General features: G+C 32.8%; 1 protein-coding gene and 1 pseudogene across 2 annotated transcripts; both read left to right on the top strand.

Annotated features, from left to right (window-relative positions):
- The first annotated feature begins 1,145 nt into the window (after window positions 1-1,145).
- On the top strand, window positions 1,146-9,399 carry LOC107900879 (uncharacterized). 2 transcript variants are annotated; one of them, XM_016826628.2, is made up of 15 exons: window positions 1,146-1,292; window positions 1,414-2,430; window positions 3,088-3,146; window positions 3,350-3,452; window positions 3,550-3,659; window positions 3,899-3,967; window positions 4,530-5,123; window positions 5,806-6,335; window positions 6,498-6,562; window positions 7,038-7,117; window positions 7,355-7,459; window positions 7,642-7,781; window positions 7,873-8,001; window positions 8,490-8,639; window positions 8,737-9,399. In XM_016826628.2, the coding sequence occupies exons 2-15, from the start codon at window positions 2,247-2,249 to the stop codon at window positions 8,870-8,872; spliced, it is 2,454 nt and encodes an 817-aa protein (XP_016682117.1). In that variant the 5' UTR covers window positions 1,146-1,292; window positions 1,414-2,246; the 3' UTR covers window positions 8,873-9,399. The 2 variants fall into 2 exon arrangements, with proteins under 2 accessions (XP_016682117.1, XP_040954240.1); XM_041098306.1 differs by lacking the exons at window positions 1,146-1,292; window positions 3,088-3,146 and having other exon boundaries at window positions 2,255-2,430.
- Window positions 9,400-14,577: 5,178 nt separating this feature from the next.
- LOC121219825 (cytochrome P450 86A8-like) lies at window positions 14,578-16,950 on the top strand (annotated as a pseudogene).
- Window positions 16,951-17,896: the final 946 nt, after the last annotated feature.

The raw sequence follows: 17,896 nt of genomic DNA, 5'->3' as shown, positions 1-17,896 counted from the left end.
ATATTGAAATTAAATTTAGGTATCAATTTGAACAATAAATCTAAACGCAAGTATTAAATGATATACTAACCCAAAAAAAAATTGATTTCAACGATTAAGCCAATATATAATATTTTCACCAAATAGGAAATGGATTACTCACACCAGTGTGATAATTAATATTTTAACAATCCAACTATTGATTTTATGTAAAATTTTGAATAGATATGATATTTCTATCATGCCGATCTAAAATATTATTTATATTAATATACATTTGGTGGTTGAAAGTTGTTTGCATAAAACAAATAATTAGAAAAAATTAACTCCAAACTTGACATGTAATAAATATAATGGTTAAATTATTAAAATAGTAATCGTGAATATGCATAAAACCATGTTTATTTTATACATGTGCAAATGATTCCCTCCTTTTTTTTTTTAATTTAACCATTAAATTTATCTTTTTAGAAAAAATATATAAACATATATACACACATATTAACATATGGTAAAAAAAAGCCCAAAATCAATGAATTTTGAGCCGATTTGATAGGGTTAGTTTTTTTAGGTTTTAAGTTGAATCGAGTTTAGTTAAAAAACTCTTAAAATTTATCACTACCAATTTACCACCTTTACTCTTATTTCACACCAATTTTTTTTCCTCCTCTCTTTTTGATTTATTTTCACAAGTCCCCTCTCATTTTTATGTCTTATTTTTTCTTTTGTGACGTATATATTTTTTACTTAATCATTCTAAGCATGGTTTTTGCTGTGAATGATAAAGCTTAAAAAGTAAACCATTAACACAATAAATCCAATGTTTAACAACAACAACAAAAAAGAACACATCAAATTCAATGGGAAGTGGTGACAAAGTCTTTTTTTGTTTTTACTTAATAAATTTTAACAATAATAATTTTAAGTTTTAAATAACATTCTTAGCATATTATTTTTAAAATATCTATATTAATATTTTAATAACAAATATATATATATATTACAATTTATAGATATTTAGCAATAAATATTTTATAGTATAATATATGAATATTTTAATTATATAAATAAGATACTTAATTTCAAGTTTATATATAATCTTATTATAAAATAAAATTTGATTGTTAAAAAGAAATATATAGAAGCAAAGAAGGGGCGGATAACCTAAAACAGTAATTTGAAAACAAGATTAACCAAGCGCAATCAGCATAAGATCGCCATTAGAGTTATAAAATGATAACAGAACAGAAGAGGGAGACAGAGGACGGGAGCAGTGAACAAAGCAAAGTAAAGATGAAAATGTCACCTCAATTGTAAGTGAACCTAACTCATTTTCGACTCCTCCATTTGATTCAATCCAATTAACGACATTAAAACATTTGATCCTATGTATAAATGATTACTATCTGAAGGTGAGTCGATTTTACTTTTCAGTATAAGAAATTGAAGTTGCCCGCCCTCCGCCCCCGCCACCGCTGCAGCTATCGATGATTCATCTGGCTCCTATCTTTCTGTGAAGAAACTGAATCGATCGTCCCCTTGGAAGCCCTAATTAGCAACTTTGAGAACTAATCGAGCCCTAATTTTAGGAGTTCTTCAAGCAATCGGGCTTTTGTTCTTCGAATTTCGGCATTGAAATTTCCCAGCCCTATTATTTTGAATCTTAAAATTTCATTTTCACATTAATTTATCAATAATTCAGATTAATTAATTTACAGAAAATTTAAAAAAATGATATGGAGAGATTTAAAAAAAAAAGCGTCAGGCTTTTGAATAAAGCAAAAAAGGAAAAAAGAGTTTGAAAGGAAGGTTTTTAAGACCAAATCGAAGTCTTTGATTTTCTAATTAAATAAAATCAGGTTGGTTTAGCTAAGAAAAAAAAGAAGTCAAAAACAATCTAAACTCTGTTTGGTTTCAACATCTTAAACGTGCTTTCTTGGTACTTCAAATGCTTTAGGCTTTCTAGAACCAATACTAATCACCAAACAGATCCTCCGAACGAGGTGGCGCGTTTTGACACGATCCTCTTGCTCGAGCGTGGTCTTATTTTCCTTCTCCTTTTGCTTAAATTGACTCGCACTATAGCTGCAGTCATTAAAAATTAAAATAGCCTTTTAAAAAAAATGCCCACTGAAATCTGAATTAAGGAGTTGAAGAAAAGTTTCCAAAATACGATCTTTTATGCTTTTAATTCCTTTATCTCTAAGTTATCTCCTGATTGCTATCATTGTTTTTTGGGTTCCCTGTAAGAATCGCCACAAAAGAAAATGGCAGAAAATTCGATTCTTTGCTCTGTTTCTAGCTTGATTCTAAGTCTTTTCACTCTCTTTTCTTGTTTATTTGGGCACGGTAATTCAATTGAGCAACTTGCTGGATATAACACCTTTACTATATCTAGCTTCAAATACCCAGAAACCCAGATCAGACCCTTTGATATGCGCTATATACGAGGTACGTAAAGCTGTTTTTTTTTTTGGTGGCCTTTTTTATAAGTTATTTCGGGTCAAGTTACCCTTCTTCTTTTTTTGATGTTTTTCTTATGGACTGCTCTGGTTAATGGGTAGTTTTCAAAGTTTAAACTTAACTTAAATGATTGGATTGTTGTTTCTGCTTTGGGATGGTATTTTCCATTGTTGTTACTTTCAATTTAAACGTTCTTTTTTTTTTGTCTTTTAATCTTAATATTCTGTTTTAATGATCAAAGCAAGATGTTAAAATTTTCCTAGTCCAATTTGATTGTTGGTTTAAGTTTTATTCCGTTTAACTCAAGTATTGTATCATATTTAATTGTAATACTGCTTCATCAGGACCAAGTTAAATTAGTTATAGAGACAATGATTTAGAAATATCAAGTCTGAAGGTGTTCCGTTCTGTCATGCTGATTATTAGGTTGGGTTATATTGATGGAAAGCTAGGAAGTATCATTCCCAGGAATTTGTATGCAAGAGAAAAAAAAAGTTTCATATTTTGTGCTATTTTCATTCAAATCTATTGTTAGTTGGAAAATGAGATTCGTTCAAAAATATGGTGATCGATTAGATAGTATTACTATTTGAGTTATTTTATTCTGTAATGCCTCATTGGGTTTACAATTTTTCCTTGTCTCAGTTGATTTACCTCCATGGTTCTCCTCAATGTCAATAGCATTGAAGTCAAGTGTCAACCTTGTAAGTATGCTTGTCCAAGTTAATTAGGTTTTCAGGTTAATCAGTATGGTTGGATTTCTTCTGTTTGTTCATACTGCATGTCTACTCTTTTATTGATGCAAATCGTTAAAAAGTTTTCATCGCTTATCTAGTCACTGATTTTGGAGTTATAACATTTGATAGTTTAACCGATCACTCTTTCTTATGCTTCAAACTGCTTGCAGGATATTAAAAGTGTTGAAAAAGTTCCTAAAAGTGCGCTGCCGATGATATGTTTCAGAGAAGGCAGCCTCCCATTGCCAGATGTCTCAAACACTTCATTTGGAGGTATCTTGCAAACAAACATAAAATATTATTTTCTTATATAATTACTAACTTTCATGCCAAATGGCTAGCAGTTTTAAGAGGTTTTCTTATGTTGCAGAACTAGTTGCACTATCAAACAGCTCTTTTGAAGGAACACAAGTGCTTCAAAATTCAGAGCAGTGTTATCCTGTACCAAGAAATATGACAATGAAGTTGACAAACGAGCAGGTTTGCTATCATTATCACCCTTACTTTTCTTAGAGAAGTCGGTTTCTGGTGTAATTTAACTGAATTCTTGGGCAAGTATGGCATTTGGCTTATTTTACCCCACAACCAGGGGTGTGAGGTGGGTGGGGTCAAAGGTTTAGTATGGCACATGGATTATTCCAAAACTTCCTCATTTTTTCTTTTTCTTTTTTTGAGATTCAGCTGTTGGCATTATAATAACTTTAAAATATGTGTTTCAGATATCTGCCAGGGTTTTGTATTTTGGTCTTTTCAATGGTGTTGGGCCTACAAGAACACAGTCAAAGATGGTAAGATTACTAACTGAGCTATTTTACACCTTATTCATGGCTGGCTCCATTGTATCTAGCTTCTATGTAGTTCTCACCCACTTCTTGTGGTTAAGCAATTTATTGGTTGAAAATATATACCTGTGTTGTTTAATTCAGTTCAGAGGAAAATAACTATATTTTCTTTACACATGGAATCCTTTGCTCAAAAGGGAAATAAAGATGCTTGTAAACTCCTAATGAACCACATATAAAACCATGTTGATAGATGGATATTCTAATGGTAAGATCTGCATGACGGAAACTTGTTAGATGGCTATAAGGAAATATCCAGACTGGTTTGTGATGCCAGATAACAAGTTTTCTCAGCAAAAAGAATCCTTGATTGCTTTTAAGCTGGTGGAATTGAAATCTTCTGGTGAATCATCAAATTGTTATTTGAAGATGTTTGCTTTTGATCCTATTTATCTCATTCTTGTTATATTTTCCATGTCAGTTTATCCTCTTTGTGAAGAGGCATTGGTACATTTGTTCCAGACATTCTACTGGAAATTGAATTTACAGCTAATGCTCTGGATTGCAGATTGTTCGAGGCCCTTCTTACTCCTTTGCAGCCAATATTAGCGTGGAAGGATGTATAACCTCATCAATGCAGGGGCAATATTGCAACCAAACTGTTGAACTGCTTTCATGTGGTCTATCTCGCAATAATTCTGGAAATGGTTCAGCATCTGGGTTTTTCAATCAAAGCATGCTTTCATGCAGGAACAATTTTGTGACCTCTTGCCTTGGAGATGAAGAAATGAAAATATACACCTTAGAGATACTACGAGTAGCTGAATTTTTAACCGTTTCAGCAGAAAATGTAAGGTTAAGACCTGTAAATAACTCTGGGAATAGTAGTGGAATTGACTTAATGTGCTTTGCTCGTTATGGTGCTATGCCTTCAGCTACTCTACATGATTTTTCTGGTAACTTAAATAAATCCCCCTTGGTCATTAACTCCCCAAAGGTTGGTCAATGGTATATTTCTATTCTAGCTCTAAATCTCTCGAAGGAAACTGGTGGATCTCAAAGTAATGTTTCAAAAGTTTGCTATTCCCTAGAACTACAAGAACTCGAATGTCCACTGGGGAAGGCTGGGCCAGATTGTTTATCCGAAAGATACATGCTTCAGGTGGGAATTGTCAAGAAATGTGTTATACGTATTCTCTGTATTTTCCCCTTTTTTGTGTTTTGTTTTTATATTTTGATGCTCTTATGAAATTATCTGCCTATGTGAAAATGTACACATTAAATAATATATATATCCATTCACATCTGTGAGGATAAAGTATATATCAGTTTGAAAAGGGGAGGGGGGGAGAAGAGAAATGATTTGCTTGCTTCTTAATGGTGACGCATAAACATTTACAAAACCAAGGATGAGAGGATGACAGTGTGAATTCCAGTCATCGGTGATTGGACACCGTATCTTTTACAATCTGATATCAAGGACTGAAAGGGTCAAATTCTACCAACCAAATTATGGCCTTTATAATGAAGGGCCAAATTTTGGTTTGGAAACCATTGATTTCTGATTTCTATTTAAGTTTTATTGTTATTTCTAATTAGATTTACAAACAGTTTTATTCCTGGACCATCTTTTCTTTCTGTTGATTCTCGAAGAAACTCATTTTCTTAGACGTTGAGTAATGGGTTGCAACTATTGGTTTCTGATTTCCATTTTAGTTTTGTTATTATTTTTAATTAGATTTATGAACAGTATTATTCCTGGACTATCTTATCTTTCTGTTGATGCTTGTAGAAACTCATTCGCAGGAGTAAGTTATTGACAAGCTGAGAATGGTTGTCTGCAGACGGTTCTCAGGAAAGATTCCACCCCTTTTGAGTCCTATTTTTTGCCATATGGTGAGAAAGTGATGTCGGATGCTGCCAATTTTCTTCTTGAGCCCCTTTTAAGCAACTACTCATTTGGAGGACTCAATACCTGGACTTATTTTATCCTGGACATTCCCCATGGTGCAGCTGGTGGAAATCTCCATATTCGGCTGACGTCAGATAGAAAGCTAAATTATGAAATATATGTTAGAAATGGCGGATTGCCATCGCTTGTTAACTGGGACTATTATTATGTAAACAAGACAAGCAACAGTCATGGCTCCATGTTTTTCGCTTTGTACAGTTCAAGTGAAGAAAAGGCCGATTTTTACATCTTATATGTTAGGGAAGGAACCTGGACTATTGCTTTAAGGAATCTAAACAGCACTGATGGCACTTCCAATAGGCAGACTACCATGTCTGTTTCACTCGAAAGATGCCCGAAAAGGTGCTCCTATCATGGTGATTGCAAATCTGCTCTTGATGCAAGTGGATTAACATCATACAGGTATTAGCCATCTCCATATTTTTATACTCTTTATCTAATTTTTTATTGCAAAATATTTTATTTTTTAGATCTAATTGCATGTGATTCCTTGTTTGAGGACATGATGAATGTCTAAAGGGCATTTGTGATTTCCTTCTAACTGTACTATTTTCTGCTTCTCAGCTTTTGTGCCTGTGACCGTACCCATGGAGGCTTTGATTGTAGCATTGAGATTGTATCCCGTCAAGGTAAATTCTTTTCTGGAGTTGAATGCAAAAATATGGCTGACATCCCTACAGCTACTTTTCATCAACATTATTGTTTATGGTTCCAAAGTAGGCTATTTTATTCTCTCTTTCCAGGAAGTGACTAGTTTCACGAAAATATTTAGATCATACATCTACTTAATGTAGGTTGGAGGCGGGGGAGGGTGGGGGGGGGTGTTGAGGGGAGAGATTGGCAAAGGTTGTAATCATTGGCTCGGTCTATGCAAACTCCAACTTAAGTTTATTATCTGGCGTTATAGCTTTCGAGTTTTGGTCTCTAATCTATACTTGATTCCTGAGTCAAGCCCATCAAAAAGTTTTATATACTTCTAGATGAGTCTTGTACTCTCTTGCTTAAGAGTAGGTTTATTTGCATTTAGAATGCATTCCAGAGCTTGGTATCATGTAATGATATTAAATCAATTTTAGCCAATCCTGTACTTGGAAACTGATGCAGGACACATATGGCAATCAATTGCTCTAATCGCGTCAAATGCTGCAGCTGTGCTTCCTGCTTTTTGGGCTCTCAGGCAGAAGGTAGAGCTCCATTTATGTCATGGGCTAACGTATATTTGCTTATGATTCAGGTTTCTTGCAAAAACATTGATCATCTTTTGTGGTGAAACATTAGCAGCAGTTGATATCAACCAACTTTTGAGCGGAGAAAGGAACATTTAGTATTGGAATTGAACTAATTCTAATAATCCGACATGAACTTGCCAACTCATTCTTCGATGGTCATATTTAGTAAAAAAATTGGTTGTTTTTATGCAGGCTTTTGCAGAATGGGTGATCTACACATCAAGTGGAATTTCAAGTGGATTATATCATGCATGTGATGTGGGCACCTGGTGTGCATTATCCTTTGGTGTCTTACAGGTATATGTGTTGGTAGTTTCTTTCCCCCTAAGAAGGATGACATTATTCATCATGAAAAACGTTGAAAAAGCATAGTGGAATAAGCATGTGGGCCTATTGTGTTTCATTGTTGCTAAAGTTCTCCATATTTTCAGTTACTCAGTTTGAGCTAATATTGAATAGCAATTTGGGAAATGTTTCAGTTTTTTGACTTTTGGCTCTCATTCTTGGCCGTGGTGAGCACCTTTGTTTACCTCACAACAATTGGTGAAGTTTATAAAAGGGCAATCCATACGGTTGTGGCTATCCTTACTGCCCTGATGGCCATAACTAAGGCAACCAGGTAAAGGGATCTGCTTGCATTTTTATTAATTTAAATTATTGGCCATATTCTAACCGATACAGTAGGTGGTTGACGGGGCTAAGTTGTGCAGGCCCTCGAATGTTATTCTAGTGATGGCAATTGGAGCGCTAGCCCTTCTTGTTGGGTGGTTGATTGAATTCTCTACCAAGTATAGATCGCTTTCCTTTTCAATGGATTTATGTCTAAATTTGCTTGAGAGGTGAGATTCTCTTCTCTACCATCATGAAGTTCAAGCATATTGTTTTTTTCAGTTCCTGATACAAATAAAACCGTGTGCTCAGGACTACATGCACTAGTGCACAATGGACCTTTAATTATTAGTATTTAATACCGAGAGAGTTAAAAATTATGCTTCTTTTCATTTTTGAACTATTGTGCTTACTATGCCTTTAACATTGGCGTTATTGTGGTTTATCATCTGACGTTTTAAGTGCATGATTTTCACCTGAAACTGGAAATCATGCTTGATCATTAGAAAAGTTGATTCTCAAAAGAAATATAATTGTATAATTGGAATTAATAATGCCCGAAGATAATGCATTAGTGTTTACGGGATGAACCATTAAAACTTTCTCTTCCAAGAAAGAAGCACAACCTGGTTGATACCCGAAGATAACACATTAGTGTTTACCAGATGAATTATTTAACTTCCTCCAGAAAGCTGAGCACGGTTTCTTTTAACTGTAGACGGCGGATCAGAGAATGGGTGAACAGTCTTGTAAAAACCATAATGAAACGATTTCGTTGGGGTTTTCTGCTTGCTGGTTTTATGGCGCTGGCCATGGCAGCAATAAGCAGGGATCTCGAGAACAGTCAAAACTACTGGATTTGGCACAGGTTCGGATTTCTCCATCCTTTTTATTTTAAAAGACCACTCGTTCTCTCTCTCTCTCTCTATATATATATCATATTTGATTGTAACCCTTTGATGCAGTGTTTGGCACGTCACCATATACACATCTTCCTTCTTCTTCCTCTGTTCAAAAGTAATCACCATAAACAGTGGGAACGAAAGACCCACAGATGCAAACTATCAGTTAACTCGCCAAGATTCTCTCTCAAGAGGTTAATAGGAAGAAAAGGAAAAAACTTGTCATAGAAAATTAAAGTTTAAATGACAAAGAAATAAAGTTATTGTCAAAGACATTCAAAGGAAAAATGTCATCTGCCACAGTGGTTTGTACAACCAAATAAGACTTCACCACTTCAATAGCTTTCTTGTAAAATTTGCCCATTTTCCACCTTTTCCAGGAGTCTGTTTTCCTTTTGTAAATATATATACATGTGTGTGTATACGTCATATACATATTTATATGTATGTATATGCATGTATACACCAATAGGTAGGGGAAATTACTGAGGCAGGGATAAAAAGGTGACCAAAAACTCTTTAGCCTTTAGGGGTAGCAGAGCAAAATGTGAAGACAAAGATGCAGGTGTTTTGAAATAGGGATTTTATTCTTGTTGAGCAAATTTGGAATCTGAATTTTAGTATTAGTATTTTTATTTTAATCTTAGGGTTATGATATTGTTTGTATAAAACAATGCAGGTGTTACCATCGTTTAATAGCAAAGAAGTAGTTGAATTTTTTATTTATTTATAAACATTATCATTCAAGTACTGATTAAGATCGGATCAAGTGAATCTAAAACAGGTGATTTGTTTAATCTGGTCAGCTTACTTGGTAAAATATCAGTTTTATATTTTTGGTATAATTAAAGTATTTTTCATATTGGCGAATGATAGGCTTGTTCATGCGTCGGGCTCAAAGCAATGCGAAATTTGGGAGGATTTGGATAAGAATATTATGTCTAAAAAATGAGTTTAGGTAAAAAAGATTAAGCTCATTTAAAATATGGGTCGGGTTTGGGTTTGAATATTTAATGTCCGAGTCTGGTTCATTTTTAAGTTTATAATACTTTATTTTATATTTTTTTATATATTATGAAATTTAAAACACATTTAAAAAGTAAACTTATACTAAATATATAATATTATATTGTAAACATTAAAATAATGTTAAGATATTATATAAAAAATTTCAACAAAATAAAAAATGTATAAAACTATCAAATATTAAAATAAGATAATATAAATATTTTTTTAAAAAATAAAAATAATATGATTGATCTAAAATGTGTTTGGGTTAGTCTTTTATAAATATGAACAAATTTAGGTAAAATTTTAAATTCATATTTCGAATCGTGTTGGGCTTAAACAAGTGTAAAATATGTTAATATCATATTTAGGTCAGACTTGACCCTGCTCATAAGTACTTTTAAAGAGAGTGCAATATACGTTATTACCCAGTACTCGATTTTATATTAAAAACTCACCATCATGATTGATAAGGTTGTACGTAACTGTGCATTCCATTCGATCATTGGGCTTCCAAACCGAATATGTTTCAACTCGTTCTTGTAAAATCAATCCATTCCCAAAGCACAAAGTTATGTTGAACTATGCTATTATAATAATAAGAGTATTTGAACTTTTGTAAGTAAACTAATTTAGAATTAGAATATTGACCTACTTAGCTTATGGTTAGTTATATGTGAAGGTAACTACCCCCAACTACATACGGTTGTCCATCTACTTCTATCCTATCATTGATGCCCTTAATTTTCCATGGATACATTTATTATATTACGTAAGCTGGGTGTCATTATTAAAAGGAATCCCGACTTATTCCGTCCTCTAATTTTTCAAAAAAAAAAGAAAAACTACTTTAGTCCTTTATGTATATTTTTTTTATTTTTTTCAGCTCTTAAATTTGTGTTATTTATCAAATTATCTTAAAATTAATTAACGTTAACTTTGCTGATGTGACATATATGTGGATTGCTGAATAGATTCCACGTCAGCAATAAATTGATTTTTTCAAATTTTAAAAGATTCAAAAATTTTATAAAAAAATATTTTTAAAAAAATTAAAAATTATTAAATTATAAAAATATAAGAAAAAATATTTTTAAAATTTTTAAAAAATTAATTAATTGCTAATGTGACATACAATTACAATCCACGTGAATCTTATGTCAATAAAGTTAACAAACATTAACTTTTCCATCCATTGAGAATGATTTGACAAATAATACAAATTCAAAGATTAAAAGAGGTGAAGAATTAAATGAAGACTAAAAAAACTTTTTTTTTTATAAAATTAGAGGGTCAAAAGTCTCATATACCTTATTAAAATGCCATTAAGAGTTTACGACCTTTATATTATAACAAAACCAAATACTTTTATTACACTTAACTATGGCACATTCACGATGAGAGGAAAAAAAAGAGTAAAATTTTGTAATTTATGTATGGTTTAAATTACATTTTAATCATTAAATCTTAAAAATTATAATATAATCATTAATTTTTTATTTTATTTTTAGCTATTTAATCCTTTTTCTTTAATCAGTTGATTTAGTTTGATTGTCGAATATTGATGGTGGTGTCATGACATGTGGGTGTTGAATGAGTAAGGCCAAAACCAACATAAGCATTGGACCAAGCGATACAAGATTGAATCACTTAAGGTGAATACGTTTGTTGGGATTTTAGAATGACAAGATAATTGTAAAATCTACAAGTGGAAAACTATTGCTTTACAATCTTGAACGAGCGAAGCCTTGTATAGAAAATAATTAGTATTATTGAGTTGGAGGTAAAAAGTAAATTATGAGTTTTATTTTTTATTTAAACATTGTTTTCATAAATATATTTATTATATAATGTGATAGTCTAGTATTATTTTATATATTAACTCATGCAGATTTGCAATTCACAGATATTCATTTTAAATACTAAAATATTATCCTAAACTCTTACCCGAAATATATATTTATAAAATCAAGATAGTTTTATCTATTTTTCAACATTATTATTGTTTCGACCGGTACGTAATGTTTTGATCTGTGTAACGAGAAATGGTTGAAACAAATCAATACAATTAGTACTGTGAATCGGGATTTTTATCAGCACAAAAAAAATGACCATTTCTATTTATTATTGATACAGTGCGCACCAACCGATACAAAACCAACTACATTAATTTGCTGGATAGATTATAAATAATTTTAGGGTTGCAACATGGGTGAAGGATGATGCAAAAAAAGTCATATGTTTGTTGAGGCTTTCTTCTTCTCTTCACTTTACATGACAAAAATTATATGTTGACTTGACTTGTATACTTATTAACAATTTTACTTTCCAATTGACACCTTTACCGTTTCAAACCTTCTAACATCTCGCTTTACTTCTTTATTTAAAATTTCTCACAACTCACAATCTACATTATTGCTTCAATCTTTAATTCTAGAGAAACAAAGATAATGTTGGACCGTCTAAAATTTAAATTTAACGTGCATGTAAAAGATAATCTAACTTGTCATATTTGATTGGCACCTTTTAATCAAAAATTTTTAGATTCTTCAGACACATCTTTAACTGCAGTATTTTATTGAAGTCAAAACGTGAAGAAAATCAAATCATGCAAGAATCTTTTGAAAATTTTTAATGTGATTAAGTTTCGAGATTTATTTTTCCAAGAAAGATTATATTAAAATGATTTAAAGATTTTATCCAACTAAATTCAAGGGATAGATATTCAAATAGTATAGAAATCTCTTACCTCCCCTACTTCTAATGTTGTCTACATTCAACCATTGGAATCTCCATTTTAATATAGTATTAAAATTAAATTATTGAATTCTAACCCACAATAATTCACTCAACTAAATATCTCTACCACTAAGTTGTATAGTTCGATCATTTTGTTCACTTCTATTAAAATCACAAATGGCAAGCTTATGCGGCAGTTAAAAAATAAGTATAATAGTAAATTTAGACCTCAATTTTTACATACTATATCAATTTAGTCATAATTTTAAAAAAAAATTAACCCTCAAAATTTACAAATATTCTCAATACAAGTTAAAAGAAATATATAAAAATACATAAATATTTTCAAAAAATATATAAAAATAAAAAAAAAAATTGTTGACAATAAATAATAATATATAAATATTTAAAAAATAATAATAAATTTTGTATTAATATTAAATCAATATAATTATATTAATATTAAATAAAATAAACCCCTGAACCTCCCCGCCGGCCGCAATCTCCCTCCCCCGTTTTACAGCTACTCTCAAAATTATTACTAGTTTTTTGCCCACTACCCTCTAAGCCTAAGCCACAGTTTGTCGTTCATGTGAAAGGGGAAGAGGGAGAGGACGATGGTGGGGGAGAGGGTTTGGGATGGGGATTTTTATTTTATTTAATATTAATATAATTATATTTAATTAGTACTAATATTAATATAAAATTTAAATTTATTACTATAGTTTAAAAATATTTATGCAATTTTATATATTTTTTGAATTTTTTAGAATTAGAATCCAGTTGAGAATATTGTAAATTCAGAGTTAATTTTTAGATTTATGATTAAATCAACATAATATATAAAAGTTTAGGGTTAAATTTATTATTAAACATATTCTTTTAACTATCATGTCAATTTACCGTTTATGATTTTAACGGGAATGATCAAAATGATTAAACTATATAACGTAGATACTTAAATTATAAATTTTTTTTATTTTAAACACCTAAAATAATATATATATATAATTACATGAATATCTTTATAATTTACCCTAAAAAATAAATATATACACACCAAACTTGAGAAGTAAATTCCTAGATTATTAAGTGCCTTAAAGGACACGATATGATTAAAAAAAGCATTACCATCTTTTATCAAATTTGGTACTTAGAGTAAATTAAATATTAAAGTGTACATAATATATCCAATTACGAAACCCCTTTATTTAGTCAATTATATATTGCCATGACCTATGTATACGGTACATCTTACATGACGCTGCAGATTGCTGAACCAGTGTTTCTCAGGTGTGTGTGCCGATATGCATTTGACTTCTTTTTTTTTTTTTTTCTCATATAGCAGGATAAAAGTAGCAGAGTTTCAGAATTCAGAGGCAAAATGGGCATATCTTTTTTAACAAAGGAAAGCATTTAAAGATTTAGAGAGTCAAACTTTCCTCCGCATCTATATCAGAGTGTCAAGAATTTGTTTGTAAAATATATAAAGGGATAATTTACTATACGTCCCTAAATTATGGTTCAGAATCTATGTTAGTCCTCAAAATATAAGTGTTGTATCAAATTAGATTCTTCCATTAGCCTAGCAATCGACTTTAGTGTTAAACGTTACCTCGAATGTGAAATATATTTAAAAAACTTAGATCAAAATTTAAAAATTGTGCCTATCACGTGAACAGCTTAGATCTAATGTGTTCAAAAATAGCTCTCTTATATTTTAATTGTATTGTGTTGTTCTTAGCACGTGAAGTCTAAACTGTCCATGCAGTAGCTATACATATATTTAGAATTTAATCCATGTGCTTTAAATATGCCCTGTGTTAGATTTAAGCTAGTGTTTAATGCTAAAACCAAAAATCATAATTTGTGGACTAATGGTGAAATTAACCCATATATAAATCCATATTCGCTGAACCTTCCAGGAACAGTTACAGAGATTAAAAAAAAATCAAAAGAGAGAAGTCAATGGAAGAATGTTGAAAAATAAGGCACGCAGCGGCTGCATGCTTGTCTTGTCTGCATGGAGCGTTGGTAGTAAATTGTTGGTGGTGAATTGCTCACCTAACCAAAGCCCACATGACTTAACCCGTTTCATTTAAGACACCCCTCCACTCCTCCCCTTTCTTCTTCCCTCACCGCTATAAAAATCACAAACCCTTAGCTATATATATATTATTTAGCCTAAACTGCACCAAAACAAAACATTCTACCATGTTTTGGTCTGTCTGAACCCTTTCATTATTTTCTTTCCATAGCTTCATTGCCATCATCTGTCTTTTATATTTTATTTTTTACAGTCTTTTATCTGTCTGTCTTGGTTCCTCAACTAAACTCATTTAATTCTCTTTATTCAATGCTTGAATTTAAGACCCTCTAGTGTTTTTTCTTTTCTTTTTTGATCTTTAAGGAGTTTCAACAACCTCTCAGTGCATTTATGGTGGTGCATCTGATGGTTAGACACTAAAGAAAGGAAGAAACAAGTTGGTGCAATTGAAGGGAACAGTCTGTCTCTAGTAATTGCTTCTCTTTATAATTTCACCTATAAATCCTATTTCTTAGTGTATTTCACTTTGCTTTTTATTCTGAGTAATACCCATTTTGAGGAATAGTCTTTCCTGAGAAAAATAAAGTTTGTTTTTTCCTGAGAAAATTTCTTCGGTAGAAGGGGTTGTTTTGTTATAGTTGTAATAGTATGGATATATCGACTGCCTTGCTCCTTTTGGCAGCTATCACAGCTTACCTACTGTGGTTCACGTTCATCTCACGGCCTCTTCGTGGCCCACGTGTCTGGCCTCTATTGGGCAGTCTTCCTGGCTTGATCAAGAACTGTGACCGCTTGCATGACTGGATCTCCGACAACCTCCGTGCTTGCGGTGGGACGTACCAGACCTGCATTTGTGCCGTCCCGTTCTTGGCCCGGAAACAAGGTCTCGTGACGGTCACGTGCGATCCGAGGAATTTGGAACACATCCTCAAGACGCGTTTCGACAATTACCCCAAAGGTCCTACGTGGCAGTCCGTGTTCCATGATCTGCTCGGTCAAGGAATCTTCAACTCGGATGGTGACACGTGGCTATTCCAGAGGAGGACTGCCGCGCTGGAATTCACCACCAGGACTCTTCGCCAAGCGATGGCTCGGTGGGTCACTCGAGCCATCAAGTTCCGGTTCTGCCCCATCCTTGAAGAAGCTCAAGCCAAAAGCGAGCCGGTTGATCTACAAGATGTATTGCTTCGGCTCACGTTTGATAACATTTGCGGATTAGCTTTTGGAAAAGACCCGGAAACATGCGCTCAGCGGCTCCCCGAGAACGGCTTCGCTTCAGCTTTTGACCGAGCCACCGAAGCATCTCTTCAAAGGTTTATTTTGCCAGAGGTTTTATGGAAGCTTAAGAAATGGCTTCGGCTTGGATTAGAAGCCAGTCTGAGCCGAAGCCTCGTCCACATGAATGAGTATTTATCCGACGTGATCGTTACACGTAAGCAAGAACTGCTGAGTCAGCAGAAAGATGGGAACCCACACGACGATTTGCTCTCAAGATTCATGAGGAAAAAAGAATCCTACTCGGAGGAATTTCTCCAACACGTTGCACTGAATTTTATTCTAGCGGGACGTGACACTTCATCCGTTGCTCTTTGTTGGTTTTTTTGGCTCCTCACTCAACATTCAACTATTGAAGATAAAATTCTACATGAAATTTGCACCGTCCTAATCGAAACACGTGGTATTGACACGTCAACATGGTTCGATGAGCCTTTAGGATTTGAAGAAGTTGACCGATTGATATATATGAAGGCAGCATTATCTGAAACCTTAAGGCTATACCCGTCGGTGCCGGAGGATTCAAAGCATGTCGTGGTGGACGACGTGTTTCCGGACGGAACGTTTGTGCCAGCAGGTTCGTCGGTGACATATTCAATATACTCGGTGGGGAGAATGAGGTCGATTTGGGGTGATGATTGCCTCGAGTTCCGTCCGAGAGGTGGTTAACGGCTGACGGCAAGGAATTCATCATGCACGACTCGTACAAATTCGTGGCATTCAATGCTGGGCCAAGAATATGTTTGGGAAGAGGCTTGGCTTATCTTCAAATGAAATCAGTGGCAGCGGCAGCGCTTTTGAGGCATAAGCTGACGGTAGCGCCTGGGCATAAGGTGGAGCAGAAGATTTCGCTGACATTGTTTATGAAATATGGGCTTAAAGTCAACGTGCATGGCAGAGATTTGGGAGCCATTGTTGAAAAGATTATCAACGAACAAAAATTGCATGGTAAATGAGGGTTTCACGGGTGAGGATATTTAAGGCATGGCGGCGGCGCGTGAGTGACGGTGGAATGCAGAGTTCAAATCTATTGGTTAAAATTTCAATTTCGTGTAAGGAAACTAGGAAGTGGGGGCCATGCTGATATTGAGGTTAATATCACAGAGGTTTTAATTCATGACCTTGGCGTATACTTTAATATTAAATTCTTGTTTTTTTCTTTGTGGGGACATTTTGAAATTGTTATTCTATAAAATTCTTTTATCTTCTTTCTTCGATCTTTCATAATTTTGTATCCAAATTATTTCCGTGTATTGTGTTCTTTTTCTTTCAACTTTGGGTGACGGTATTAGCTAGGCCAAAACAGGCCCACAACTTCTCTTGAACTATGACCCAAAGAAAAACTTACAATTATCGCATCAATGATGGTAAAAGTAACATGTGGCCCAAAATAATTGGTAAAACTGTTGCAAAACCCCCTGTACTATACTCTAGATTGCACTTTAGCCCATCTACTGAAAAAATGGGCAAAGTGGTCTTTGTACGTTAGATGAGTGAGCAAAATAGCCTCTCCGTTAAAATTGCAATATTAAATGTTTATTTTAGCGCTTTATATATATATATAATATAATAACAAAGTTAGTCATCAAGCTTTACATCTTTATTCAATCTGACCCCTACTCTTTTATTAGAAGTAAATTAGAAATTTTGAAACTAATAAGGCTAAAAGGTAAAAAAAATACCTTAGTAACAACAAATTAAAAAATTATTAAAAAATCACAATATATATAAAAAATATATAACTTTTATGATTTTGTTTATAACTCTTAAAATTATAAAATTTTTATATGGAACAGGCCCACTTCTCTTGAACCACGACCCAAAGAAAAACTTGGAATGATTAGATGATAAGATGAATGAATTTTCATTATCATATTTTAAAGAGTTAATTCATTTATTTTAATTTATTTTTTTATTTTATGAAATTTTAAAAATTAGTTAAATTGTTAAATTTGACTCAACAGCAACTCAATAATTTGTGAGGACAAAACTCAAAATTATTCATCAGTTTCGATTCAATGTGCAATCTGATATGTGAACAATGATTTGGAACAATTATACACATGAAATTTTGATTGTGATTCAAATGTATACATAAAATTTTAATTCTGACCCAATTGTATACCTTTAAAGAAATGGCTACGTCTATTTATT

This window comes from Gossypium hirsutum, chromosome D08 (genome assembly GCF_007990345.1).
Source record: "Gossypium hirsutum isolate 1008001.06 chromosome D08, Gossypium_hirsutum_v2.1, whole genome shotgun sequence".
Lineage (NCBI taxonomy): Eukaryota > Viridiplantae > Streptophyta > Magnoliopsida > Malvales > Malvaceae > Gossypium > Gossypium hirsutum.
This window is presented reverse-complemented; position numbering and strand designations above follow the sequence as displayed.

What these genes read in the sequence shown, in the direction of transcription:
- LOC107900879 (XM_016826628.2), top strand. Translation starts at nt 2,247, where the DNA reads ATGGCAGAAAATTCGATTCTTTGCTCTGTTTCTAGCTTGATTCTAAGT. An exon ending in TGAAGTCAAGTGTCAACCTT is followed by an intron (nt 3,147 to 3,349) that starts GTAAGTATGCTT and finishes AACTGCTTGCAG; the next exon opens with GATATTAAAAGTGTTGAAAA. An exon ending in AGTGGATTAACATCATACAG is followed by an intron (nt 6,336 to 6,497) that starts GTATTAGCCATC and finishes TCTGCTTCTCAG; the next exon opens with CTTTTGTGCCTGTGACCGTA.